Raw genomic sequence first — 14,388 nt, forward strand, 5'->3', positions numbered from 1 at the left:
ACGGGAATTTTTGTATGCGGTTGATTATCCAGTTCGTCAAATATTGACAACTGATCCGGACTCTCCATACGGTGAGGACTAGGCGTTCTGGGTGTCCGTGACTAATTACACTTAATCGTTTTATCAATAATTTGTTACTTGATTAAACCAATACAACACCCATAATTAGGGCACGATTCAAAATATTTATGTATTAAAATTTCTATAAATTTTGAAACTAAGATAGAAATCGAAAGTAGTATGTAAGTTAAACTCAAACTAAAGCATACAAAAGGTAAACAAATAAATCTACACCCGCCTACTCTGGTATATCAAAACTACAAATAACAGTTTTATCAATAACAGAGCCTATGAGTAATTTATTATTGAACACAATGGCAGTCGCAGATCCCGATATAAGATCACCATCATCATAAAACAGCTCCTTTGTTCCAGTAACATTACCGTCTTTCATTTCCAATTTCAAAACCTGAAAGTAATTTTAACAGATTAGCATGGGGCCAGAAGGCAAAAATCTAATTGAAGAGTCCAGGGGAAGAACGATCTAAGTCACATTTTTGTCTTTTCGCATAAAAGGCAAAACAAACTTTTGGACGAGAATCCTTGACGCGAACAGAACAACGAGTGGGTTCAATCACAACTTCAAATGTTGTTTAATATGAATCATAATTACAAGTACAACAACTGACTTCCACTTTCAGCCAAATTAGAGTCAAATAAAGGGTACGATGGAGGTCATTTCAGAAGGACCTTGGTTCAATGTGACTCCGATCGTTTTTACCTGAAAATGATTGTTCCACAGAAAGCTTATACAATTTGCTACCCGATGGCGCCATTAACTGGGGTTCGTTGAAAGTGTAACTTATCTCGTTCTTCCCCGGGACTCTTCAATTGTAAAACACATTTAGTCTGATCTGATAAGCCAAGAGGTTTTTTTTTTAAAGTCGTGTAAAAAATTACATTTTAGAAGTTATGAAAATAAAATTACATTTTAGAAGTTAAATGAAAATAAAATTACATTTTAGAAGTTAATTGAAAATAAAATTACATTTTAGAAGTTATGAAAATAAAATTACATATTCAGACAGAATAAAGATATGCTTTCTATCATAGAACCTGTTTTTGGCCCCACTACGATTAGAAGCACCGGAAATAAGTTTAGACTTGATGTGCACACCATGTTCGCTTGCCATAAAGTCGGTGGTTAAAACAAAAAAGCAAGGTATTACTTTATCTCTGGGGGCATAATAATATCATAGTTCAAAGACCATATACATTTAGTACCTGTGATGGTGTTCGGTAGACTTGAGGATTGTCTAAATGTCGTGCTAGTTGATATTTAATAGGATGCGAGCCAATATACAGATGATCTGTCTTCATATCCACAATAATGTTATCTATAAACGTGTATAAAGGATAAACCTACAATCAGAAAACAAAAACTAAAACATACACACACACAAATCTACATACACACCCACACGCGCATCAAAACCCCAAATGGCATTCGTGTAAGTGTAGGGGTGGGGAGAGGGCATTCTGAAAGTAGGATTGGTTATTCCCATTCAGATTTAGAGCCACACAATCCTCTGAGATATGTCGATAGTTGCAAAATCAAAATTCGTTTAAATGAGTTTCATGCCAGGTTCCCACTGTCGTGCGATGCGTTACAATAGTATTGTCTCTATTGAGTCTACGATCCGGTACGTGTAAATACGTTTGGATACGTTTCAATACGATCAACACAATTGCTACGACTGACCTCAATATATGATTAGACATGATTTTAATCGTAGCACGAATCGTGATAGTGGGGAACTAGCATTAACGATTTTGTCCTGAAAAAGGTTTACGAGACTTCGGCGACTGGAACAACATTCGGTAAATATTGATATATGGTTTTTTGAACGTGGACACGGTTGCTCTTAATGCTTTAATCGGAAATCGCGTGATCAGTAGAGCGTTTAAAATTGTTCTCTTTTATCAGGCTCAGAAACCTTTTTCAACCCATCAACAGGTTGATTAAACCTAATTTAACATTGAATAACCTGTTTAATAAACTCGACATTCGACATCCGACGTGTCAGTATATTTTTAGTCTAAATAAACATTGAATAACATGTCTAATAAACTCGACATTCGACATCCGACATGTCAGTATATTGTTAGCCTAATTAAATCAACATTCGAAATCTCAAGTGTAAGTATATTGTTAGCCTCCTTGTATAATGGCTTACCTGTTTAATAATTAAATCGTTATTGGCCTCCCTCTTGGCTACAACCAGTTCTCTTGCATCATGGTTACTGATATAAATATATCTAAAACAAAATTACTATCAATAAAAAGAAACCCATTGTGGAAAAATAAATCAATTAAATGACCGAATTAAGAATTTACTTTTCGGTCAATTTCCATATATAGGATTGTAACCATATAAACGTAAGTACCATAAAATCCTATTTTGTCCTGTGCAAAATCAATCAATATTTTTTTTTATCGCAATAAAGCTAGATATAATTATATTTTCTTGGAAAAACTATAGTATACAAAACAAAGCAAAGTTTTGTAGTACGACATACGTTTATATAGAGAGACATAGCCATATTATCAAAATATATCTCAATATTCTTATCTCCCTACATCATATACCGTTAGAAAAGGCCATACCATCAAATACCACTCTATAGTTACCATCAAAATACACCTCAATATTCTTACCCCCCAACACCATATACAGCTATACTGTTTGAAAAGACCATACCACCATTAAATACCATTCTACAGTTACCATCAAAATAGACCTCGATATGCTTACCGCTGTACATCACACAGTTATACCCTTAGAAAAGTCCATACCATCAAATACCACTCTACATTGCTGTTATTGTCTCCCTACGTCACATACAGTTATACCGTTAGAAATACCATCAAATACCACTCTACAGTTACCATCAAAACATACCACAATATTCTTCCCTCTCTACATCACATACAGTTATACTGTTAGATAAGGCCATACCATCAAATACCACTCTATAGTTACCATCAAAATATACCACAATATTCTTACCTCTCTACATCACATACAGTTACACCGTTAGAAAAGGCCATAATACCACTCTACAGTTACCATCAAAATATACCTTACCTCGAAACCATTAGGCATACTATATAACACAAATCTGTAATCTTTGAAATTATACCACGTTATTCATACCTGCCATCATTAGACATAGCTATACCATTAGACATAGCCATACCATCTAGTACTATCCTATAGTAACTTCCATCGAAATATACAACAGTGGTCCAACGGAGCAGTGCTAAGCTCTGCATTAATTTTATTTCAGGGTTATGTCCAGTTCCAAAATTAGTAAAATAAAAGCTATCATCACTTGTTGCTTGTACATCGTTTACTCTGAAATATATAGTTTTAAGAACACATGTTTAAAATGTGCCCTACATTAACCGATTTAGATCGGAGGCTCAGCGCGGGGGGGGGGGGGGTCCATCAAATGGGCACAAAACCAGACCCAACTTTTCTAGAGTAAAATTTTGCGTAGAATACGATGCCGAGTGGTAATCAGTCCACCGTTGGGGCGTTTTCGAGATATTCGGGGTCAAAGGTCATTTGCACTGAAAGTGAATGCGCAGTCATTCTTTTATTATGAAAAGAAGGTGAAAATGATCAAAGGTAATCACACTTTCAATAAAAATGTAAACTTGCTAAATTCACCTTTAGTCTTAGTGACCCTGGAGGTCAAAAGGTGAAATTTACCGTTTTTGCAAGAGGAAGACTTAAAGCAATAAAATGGCAACGTAAAATATAAGAATTAAAGCGAAACCTGTTCTAATTAATAATAGGAACATTTCAAATTTATCTTTAGGTGGTCTTAGCACTGAGCTTTTACTTTGGAACGTCGAAAATGATCTTGCATAACAGAACCAACACATTTTGAAACCTGTTTCAAAAATACGCAAAAACTGACAAATCGAAATCTCTCCGATTTATTTTCACAACGATTGTTATGCATAATGATACTAGTTATGTGAAAAACAATTGAATAGTTTCAGTGTTGGACTCCAGCCTGCAGGCCGCGTGGATTTCCGAGAATCCCAGTCTAGGAAACCGACCTTAATCTGTGACGGGAAAACACGCATCTGGCGACGAGATTAAAAGTTTGCAAATTTTTTATGAGTTTTTATGAATTTCGCCGGAACATGGACGCAGATAAAACCGACGAATGCATTGTACATAGTAGTTCACAGAATATATATGTCGTATTGGTAAATGTTAGCGGGGAAAATTTTAGCAGGCTTTGTGACGCGGCCTGCAGGTTGGAGTCCAGCCATGGAACTATTTAATTGTTTTTTTCAGACAACTAGTATCATTATGTATAGCATTCGTTGTAAAACTAATTCGGAGAGATTTTGATTTAACAGTTTTTACGTATTTTTGAAACAGGCCCCGAAGCGTTTTGGTTCTGTTATGCAAGATTTTTTTCGACGTTCCAAAGTAAAAGTTTGGTGCTAAGACCACCTAAAGATAAATTTTAAATGTTCCTATTATTAATTAGAACAGGTTTCGCTTTAGTTTTTATATTTTACGCCGACATTTATTACTTTAAATCGTCCTAGTGCTAAAACGGAAAATGTGACCTTTTGACCTCTGGGGTCACAAAGAACAAAGGTGAATTTAGCAAGTTTACATTTTTATTGAAAGTGTGATTACTTTCGATCATTTTCAGCTTATTTTCATGATGCAAGAATGACCGCGCATTCACTTTCAGTGCAAATGAGCCCATTTGACCTTTGACCCCGAATATCTCTAAAACGCCCAACGGCGGACTGATTACCACTTCTTCAAGAAATGTGATACCACATCACGTGTCTAACAGTCTAACATATATAACTTACAGTAACATCGTATCATCACGATATCGTTTAATAAGTTTATATAACTTATAGTGTAGCATCGTATCATCACGATATCGTTTATATATATAACTTACAGTAACATCGTATCATCACGATATCGTTTAATATGTTTATATAACTTAGTGTAGCATCGTATCATCACGATATCGTTTATATATATAACTTACAGTAACATCGTATCATCACGATATCGTTTAACATGTTAATATAACTTACAATAACATCGTATCATCACGATATCGTTTATATATATAACTTACAGTAACATCGTATCATCACGATATCGTTTAATATGTTTATATAACTTAGTGTAGCATCGTATCATCACGATATCGTTTATATATATAACTTACAGTAACATCGTATCATCACGATATCGTTTAACATGTTAATATAACTTACATTAACATCGTATCATCACGATATCGTTTATATATATAACTTACAGTAACATCGTATCATCACGATATCGTTTAATATGTTTCAGTTGCTTTTTCCCAGGAACAAATTCAAACTTTTCTATATAATCAACTCCCAGTCGTTCATGGTTCACCACAAATAATATCTTCGTGCCTGTAAATCAATAAATACATTTGGTAGTAAAATGGTTCCGTATGGCAACACTGTAAAATTCAAATCAGTTTTACAATATTAACGTTATTAATAAAGATACATTATGTAAGATTTAGGAGTTTAACGTCCTACTGTTCTGCTCCTAACCTGGGCTAATGAAGACGGGCATACGCCATACAGTGTGCTATGAGGGAAATTTTGCCCGGACAGCGGCACTACGGCCTACTCTTATATCGAATTCCAACTGCCAAGGGATCTTTTACGTGCACGCCAATGTGTACACGGGACCTCGGTTTTTCGTCCCATCCGAACGACTAGACAGCTTTCCTTGTCAGCCCCTCCGTCCTGCATCACTGACAAGGGAGAACCACGCCGGAAAATCTGGATGAACTTTCTCGGCCAATGCAGGGATCGAACACCCGACCTCCAGGCTAGCGAGCTAGCGTCTTACCCACTTAGCCACGTGATCCCCTGTAAGATTTAGATTCAAAAATAGATAATGTAAAATGAATAAATTGAAAATTTCATTCAAATTACTCTATTGCGAGCGAAGGTATTAGCCTCTGAAGGTTTGACAAAACGTGTGCAATAATTTTGACCACCGTACTGGTTGTTCGAAGCTAAGTCTCGCTCCTCCATTTTAAGCTTAAATCAAAATATGGCTGAACTGTTCTAAGCTTTTTAATATGGGAGAAATCCGATGCCACCGAGAGTTGATTATGGCCTGGATAAGTTAATTAATGTCTAATTAATAATTTAGAAAATATTTCAGGCCTTGCATAAGGTATGTTAAATGGTGAAAAGTTGATATGACACATGATGACAACGATTACTTATTAAGAAAAACTCTTCATACCAAAATTAGTCTGAATGCGTTGTCAACATTTGAGAATAATAGGTCATTCCGATCTTTTACATTATTATAAACAATGTCTAAGGGAGGTTACTAGTGCTAATACAAAATGCCGACGCCGATAAAATTAATTTAAGCATGACATTTCAGAAAATCCATTGGACTGCATTGTCTGTTCAATATCCAACACCCTTAATTTTCTTTTATTGTAACATTTCTCAGTTCATTTGTCATATCTATGGTTTTTAATCAATCCTAATTCGTCGTCACGATTCATGTTTGTTTATAATAATGAAAGAATTGTGGGATTTATTGTGTGAAGCGGGGCATGTTCAATGGAACTTTTCGTCAAATATTGACAACGGCCCAGACCCTCCGTACGCTGAAGACTGGGAGGTTCTGGGTGACCGTGACTAGATGTTCAATCCGTTTCAGACCCCACAAAATCACAGTTTCTTTGCTCATGTTCTTATGTTCACTTCTTTCTGTTTAGCGGCCCGGTAATGGACGTTATTGCAGCAGTGAATGCTAGATTACAGTCCTGACTGCCCCGAAAAGTCTTCAGAATTTTTCAATTTGACAAGCAAATCCTGCTTGTTTTCGTGCAGCTATTGTATTAGTTCTACGGTTGATCTGACTCAACAAGTGTTTATGGGTGGCCGTCTCTGGACAAACTCCCCCCTCCCCCCGCCCCACATCTGGTTCCAAATACGTAAAACCGGCACCACCTAATCGATCGCACACGACTTACTATACATTTAGCCTAACTAGAAAAATTATAACTAAATACACTAGACGATCCTACCTGATTTATTCAGCCAACCACTGATTCCATGAGGATGGAATAATTTGACATTAAAACCACCATTAGTTCCTACTATAGACAGTTCATCTACTTTCGCTTTATTCTTGTTGAAATCAAATAAATATATTCTACCCAACATATTATGTTTAACCATATATTCTCGCTTATGTACGGATTCATTTTGTATAGCAAACCCCTGCAATTAAAACAGTATTTAAAATTACCAAACAAAAACACATTTCGTATAGCGTATGAGAGAGGGAGAGAGAGAGAGAGAGAGAGAGAGAGAAAGCGAGAGAGAGAGAGAGAGAGAGAGAGAGTTTAACGTCCATTCGACAAAAGCCAGGTCATTTCGGGACTAACATATGGTTTAATTTTTATTTCAATAATTCGCTTGCGCGTAGTTATCTTTAGCAGTGGGGTGGAAAATGGGGGATTCCGGAGAAAACCCACAAGGTTGGACAGGCGACCCTACTCCTTGGTACGTACAACCGGGGATTCGAGACCACGCCAGTTGACTCAATGACAGGCCTTACGATACAATGCGTCCGTGCTAGCCATTCGGCCATCCACCCCACCCCCACCCCCATTTCGTATAGCAAACCCCCGCAAATGTATCAAACTATCCAATGCTCCACATAGTAATTCAAATATCTATGCGGTTTAAATCTGTTGCCGTTTAATCAGACTTTAGATACTTATCGTGCGCAACCCTCTGGAGCAATTTATTTATCTCTCGATAGTATCGAAATTTTAAAACACGAATATATTTGTCCAATTCCATCAATAGTGATGTTAATAATATTTTGCTTGGAAAATATGAGATTCTAATATCCAACATTTAAGATACAATAAACATTTTATAATCATACACTAGTCGTGTATTTCATGGTTTCATGCGCCATTTGTATACAGAAAAAAAAAGATTTCGATACGTAATTAATTAGTAATGGCTGATTCACAAACGACAAATAATACAAAAAAACTGTAAAAAGAACCAAGCAGGTGTAAACGACTGTCGTTCTGTGTTAAAAATTGAATATTAACCATACATTCAAATAACATTAATATGTGCTTTTAGGCCAATTTTAAGGTTCCAAAGTATAGAGCCATACGCCTTTTAAACCCATTAATTTATTTGATAGACGCTGACGAAGTTAAATACCTTTGTCCGTTTTAATATCTAAACAATCTGTTTACAGGTCTAGCGACATTTGTATTTTCTGTGTGTAAAATAGGGGGTAGGATACCCTACTAATATTTAAAGTAGTCACGTCTTTAACTCAGTATCATCTGCATCCACAGTCTATGTGAGTTTAACACAGTAGTGATGTTGTTATTTTACTGTGAAAAGATGAGCTTCTGATATCCAATATTTAAGACACAGTGAACATTTTACAATTGGCACACGAATCGTGTATCAGGATGCATTTGAGCGCCATTTGTAATGACGCGAGTCGATGAACGAGGCTAAACATACACCATGGGAGAATACTACTGGTGTAGACTGGAATAACTACTCTTCGCGTATTTCGTCGAACATAACTGATTAGAAATTACAGTAAAAACAGAAACGATTGAATGTAATTCAGTTTATGTACATTCATATTAGTATTACGTGCACATTATTATATGTTTTGCGACCCATTTGTGTCAATTTCTAGGTGGCAAAGATTAAAGAATCGGTGCCTTTAAAGCTCGGTGCCTTTCAACCATGATTGAATACAAGTATATTTTTTAAAGCAATTGTTAACCTAACCGGATTTGTGTATATGATCAGCCAACGTTATCAGCCAAATGCTGGTGTGTTCCATGTTATGTTTTGGTGTGTCAATTTCTAGATACTATAATGCTTGGAATAATAACAAGACATCCATGGATTATGTTGGAATGTACGCAAATCTTGATTAAACTCTCTTACCGATGTTATGAACGTTAGTCCATCAGGAAATGTGTGAAAATCCTCGGACCCAAGACCTGGAAAGAAAGTAAGATCACGATATTTACATTATGCAAGAGCTAAATCTGTCTATTGCAGGTCTTTCTTTTGGCCTGAAATGTTATCTAAATTATTAATTAGACATTAATTAACCTATCCAGACCATAATCAATTCTAGATGGCATCGCTAGCCTGCAATCTTTAGTGGAATGTGAGCCGATTTACTGCATAACGTTCCTTCACGATTTAACGATTAAATGGATAATCGAGACTATGCCGTTTATTGTACTGACTTTAGTAATGATGATCGAGGCTAGGCGTAAATTTCAATGCCTTAGTTCCCGGTTCAAAGTGGATCAATTTGAATGGAATTTTCAGCAAATTGCCTTTACATTATTTAGTTTTTAACTATTATAGTGAGAACTGCCAACTCGTTATCGAATCTCCCATAACGTGTCTTTAAAGATAGTTAGAGCTATAAAATAGACCTGGTTTTGTGAACTGGTCGTTTAATATGTTGTCTTTTTATAAGAAGGCATATTGGAAAACCCTTTGATGGTTTACACGGATTTGATTTAGGTACTTTAAGTTGTTTTAACTGACTTGAGTTTTAACATTCGTACAATATTTATCTCTATGCACATTCCATGAAGATTTTGTCACAAAGATAAAGTGATGTCGAGACTCATACCACTTTATTTAGTTAAAGATGCCTTATGGGGGATTAAATAAAGAGCTGACAGTTCTCACTAAGATATTTGTCTACGATATCACCTTAGGTGGAAGTGGACGTAAAACACCAGAAACGAACGAAACGAACGAACACTATAATATTGAAAAACTAGATAATGTAAAGGGAATTTGCGGAACATTTCAGTCAAATTGTTCCACTCTGAACTGAGATTTTAGCGACTGAATTTTCGGCGTAACCTCGATCATCATTACTAAAGTCGGTAAAAAACATAGTCTCGATTATCCATTTCATGATTAAATCATGAATGAGAGTCCTACAGCAAATCGGAACCTAATCCAATAAACATAGCAGGCTAACGATGAAATCGAGAGTTGATTATGGTCTGGATAAATTAATTAATGTATAATTAATAATTTAGATTACATTTAAGGCCTAAAGAGAGATCTGCACTAGGCAGATTTAGCTCTTGCATAATGTATGTTCAAACAACAGTACATAGTCTAGTATCATAACAATGTGAGATAGCCTACAACCGAGTATCTTTCTCTCTCTCTCTCGCCCCCCCCCCCCATCGCCAAGGGAACACTATCCATCCATGTACAGGGTCTCAGACCACTATATATACACACCATGGCTTTAACACAATACAACCAACCCCACAGATAACAAAAACAATAACTTTTTAGTAGCTGGTACAGTGATTGTGGGTCGTCGAGGCCTTTAATACTATAAACCTAATATCTCATCACATTTTAACCACATCGTAAAACTGCCTTATTGTGTTAAAACAGTTTGTTAAACTATTTATATCACTTTATTGCAAAAATGTTTTTGTGGGACGAAAGGCGCCATATTAAATCTTAGCTCATTCCGTAAAGACGAGAAGCAATAACTATGATTCATCAACGGCACTTACCCATGTCAGTTCTTAAAGGCTACAAGCAATAACTATGCGTCACTTACCCATGTCTTTAATTTGTTCACACTCTCCAGGATAATGTTGGTAATAATGTAAATGGAAGCCCAATAGGTACCTAGAATGAAAAATGAAGACGAACATACGCAATACAGTGTTCTACGACCTACTCTTATATCGGAATCTGCCAAGGGATCTTTTACGTGCATGCCAATGTGTACACGGAACCTCGGGTTTTCGTCCTATTCCGAACGACTATACGTTGTCCCCGTCTAGGTCTTCTGTCCTGCTCCACTGGCCAGGACGAAACACGCCAGACATCCGATGAACTTTCTTGACCGATACAAAAAAGGGATCGAATACAGAACCTAAAGGTTAGCTAGTGAACGTCTTACTCACGACTTGGCCATTGAAAACGGACATACACCATACAGTGTGCTAGATGGAAATGTTGCCCAGACAATGGGGCTACGACCTACTCTGACGTTAAACCCCATTTCATTTTATATCGATTTCCAACTGTCAATGGAGTTTTACGTGCATGCCAATGTGTACTCGGAACCTCGGTTTTTGGTCCCATTCGAACGACTACACGTTGTCACTTGCCTCTGTCCTGCACCACTGACAAGGAGGAACCACGCCGGAAAATCCCGATCGAAAACCTCCATGGCCTCAAGGTTAGCGAGACAACCTCTTACTCAAAGAGCCTCTGTAGCTCCAATGAAAAGAATGAAACCACGCACTTCTTGGTGTTTAAATAAATGGCAAAAAGTAAACCCACGACAAAGAAGGGATGTAGTAAGTCCAGTGGTTTAGTACAGGGATGGGAATATGTCGGGTTCGAATCCCGGCGTGGGCAGAGAAGAATCATTTACATCATTTCATGCCAAATGACAAATCTTAGCTGTCTGTCTTGTATGTGTGCATGTTTTTTTTTTATTTAAACAATATTTTATTCACGGGATATTGAAACAAGCCAATGGTTAATATAAATCGGCTTCCTAAAAGCAAGATACATAAATGATATAAAAATATATTATTATCAATATTCATGTATATGGAGTGTTAAATTACATAACATAATCAGATTAGAGGAAAAAATAATCAAGGACCAACAAAGGGTGTATTATTTTACGAGGGGTGGGGGTTGGGTGGGGTTGATTTGTCTAGGGCGGTTGTAAATGACAATGTAGCGAAATAATCCTGTTTGTGACGAGTGGACGTTAAACTCCATATTTAACTTGCTCCACTTTAGATCAGTTTATAATCCTGAATATTAAATACGTTATAATTGTGGAAGATAAAGTAAACATAGTCCTACTTACACTACTTTGATAATGTGCTGCACCAAGAACAAGAACAATGATACAAAAATTAATTTCATCAACATTTTAAATCAATTCTTTAATTTGGCTAATCCAAAAGTAATCCTAAATTCTTTGACGTATCTATTTACGCAATGGCTGTGGTTTTATTATATCCCAACTTCCCTCGCGCCTTTATGGCAAACTAGGTCAACCTCGAATTATCTGTAGTCTGCAGATTAACAAATGTGCAAAATATGCTATATGGGTACACAACAGGGTGACATTTTGTCAGGTATATCACACCATACACCTAAGCCTTGTATATTATTATAGTCTCGCTCAACCACAAATATGTGTTGTTAAGAGTGACACTGACTAAACCTTGTATATACATGACCCTATACTATACATGTCGCCTTTGTGTCTATCCTTGAGTTTTCCTTCTTCAACATAGCCTACGGATGATATCTTTCATTTACCCTGAGGGTCTGGTTAAAGGGACAATAACACTCTTGCTGGCTTGAAAGCTCCGGAAAATAAATAATATCTCTATCTAAGTACTAGATGTTTAAGTGTCCCACCTGTTGTGTAAATTATCCATTACATCCTATTTTACTTGTCCAGAGGGTTCGAAAATATTTTGAAATCGAAGTTTCATTTGAAAAGGTTTACGTTAGACGTTTCAAACCATTATGTTGAATTTTTCAAAATTTTTAAATAAGGTGTGTTAAGATGAAATTTGTATCATCAATTAATTGAAATATTCTAAAATAGTACAATTTGTTGACCAGAATAAAGATTGGGACATATTATTCAGTTACAACAAGAGTGGTATTGAGCCTTTAAGAGACTACATGACCTTGGGTATAGTTATCTCCATTTCTATATAGCCGTTATCAAACCCGGTTATCATCTACAATAGATGTACGATATATCGTGAAATTGTGAATTCGTGAATTAAAACACTTGACCCACGAAAAGCTATAAACGATCACAGGACGTTATCATGTTGACTCGAGTACAAATTTGTAGGATGAAATACAGTATAAAATCAGCAATTATCAGGTCATATTTTAGCATAGTAAGTAGTTCGATCAGCCTCACTGCTGAAAGAAATTGTAAAAGAAATATGAAAGCAGTAGGTCAATACTGATGATGCCAAGTGAAAATCACGTACTTTGTATTCTATTTGAGAGATGAAAAGTAACCGCAAACATCACACTTGTAACACACTTGTGAGACTTACCTATCTCAAAACGCCTCTAAATTTACACTAGGCCTAAATCTATTTTCAATGATGTTAGCATTGTTGAAAATCTCAACGCCTTACATGACAAGTATGTCATTGTACCGGCTGACAAAGCGTCCAATAACTTATATGTAAACGATATTATTATGACTGCCTGTTCAAAGAACTTAATTTCGGGAAGTCAATCGACAGTGCTACGTATAAACCTACTCTTAGTAAGGATGAAATTATATCCAATCACAGATCTGTACTCACTTCATTTGGTACTCCATGTGGAGATACCTATACAGATCTGCCCTTGTTATATTGGATACCTAAACTACATAAAAATCGTTACAAGCAACGTTTTATAGCAGGTTCATCCCGTTGTTCCACAAAACCACTTTCAAAGGTATTGACATCTATACTAACGGCAGTGAAAGAGGGTATTCAAAAATACTGTGACAAAATATACTCTCGTAGTGGTTTTAATCAATTCCAAAGAATTACTTAATGGTTTGCAATCTAGATCACTTGCTTCAATCTCATCTATACAAACATTTGACTTTTCTACTTTGTACACTATAATTCCCCATAGTAAATTAAAAGCTCGGTTAAAAGACATTATTCACAGTGTCTTTTCATCCAAAAAGAGAAATGCTAGATATCAATATTTAGTTGTTAATTACAATTCCACATATTTTGTTAAGAACCATAGTGATTCTAAAAATAAATTCACCACCAAAAAGATAATTCAGATGTTGTTTTTTTTTAATTGATAATATCTTTGTTGAATTTGGAGGGGAAATTTATCAGCAAGTGGTAGGTATCCCCATGGGTACCAACTGTGCACCTCTGCTTGCTGATTTGTTTCTCTAGTCCTACGAAGCCGATTACATACAGGCATTTGTAAAATCAAATAAAAGATTAGTCAGACATTTTAATTTCACTTATCGATATATCGATGATGTTCTATCACTGTATAATCCAAAATTTAGTGATTATGTAGAATGCATATATCCTGATGAACTCGAAATTAAAAACACTACTGACAGTGACAATTACGCTTCCTACTTGGATCTGCGTCTCGATTTTGACAATTGCCATAAACTTAGTGTTAAATTGTACGATAAA

The 14,388-nt window shown here is 36.0% G+C and overlaps 1 protein-coding gene across 1 annotated transcript; it reads right to left on the reverse strand.

The window, feature by feature from the left end:
- Positions 1–226: 226 nt before the first annotated feature.
- On the reverse strand, positions 227–13,580 carry LOC126832406 (serum paraoxonase/lactonase 3). The gene is made up of 9 exons (XM_050563166.2): positions 12,045–13,580; positions 10,767–10,837; positions 9,092–9,147; positions 7,171–7,366; positions 5,386–5,512; positions 3,219–3,419; positions 2,238–2,319; positions 1,285–1,422; positions 227–469 (listed from the first exon to the last, which is right to left on the reverse strand). The coding sequence occupies exons 1-9, from the start codon at positions 12,107–12,109 to the stop codon at positions 299–301; spliced, it is 1,107 nt and encodes a 368-aa protein (XP_050419123.1). The 5' UTR covers positions 12,110–13,580; the 3' UTR covers positions 227–298.
- Between the last annotated feature and the right edge of the window lie 808 nt (positions 13,581–14,388).

This window comes from Patella vulgata, chromosome 9 (genome assembly GCF_932274485.2).
Source record: "Patella vulgata chromosome 9, xgPatVulg1.2, whole genome shotgun sequence".
Lineage (NCBI taxonomy): Eukaryota > Metazoa > Mollusca > Gastropoda > Patellidae > Patella > Patella vulgata.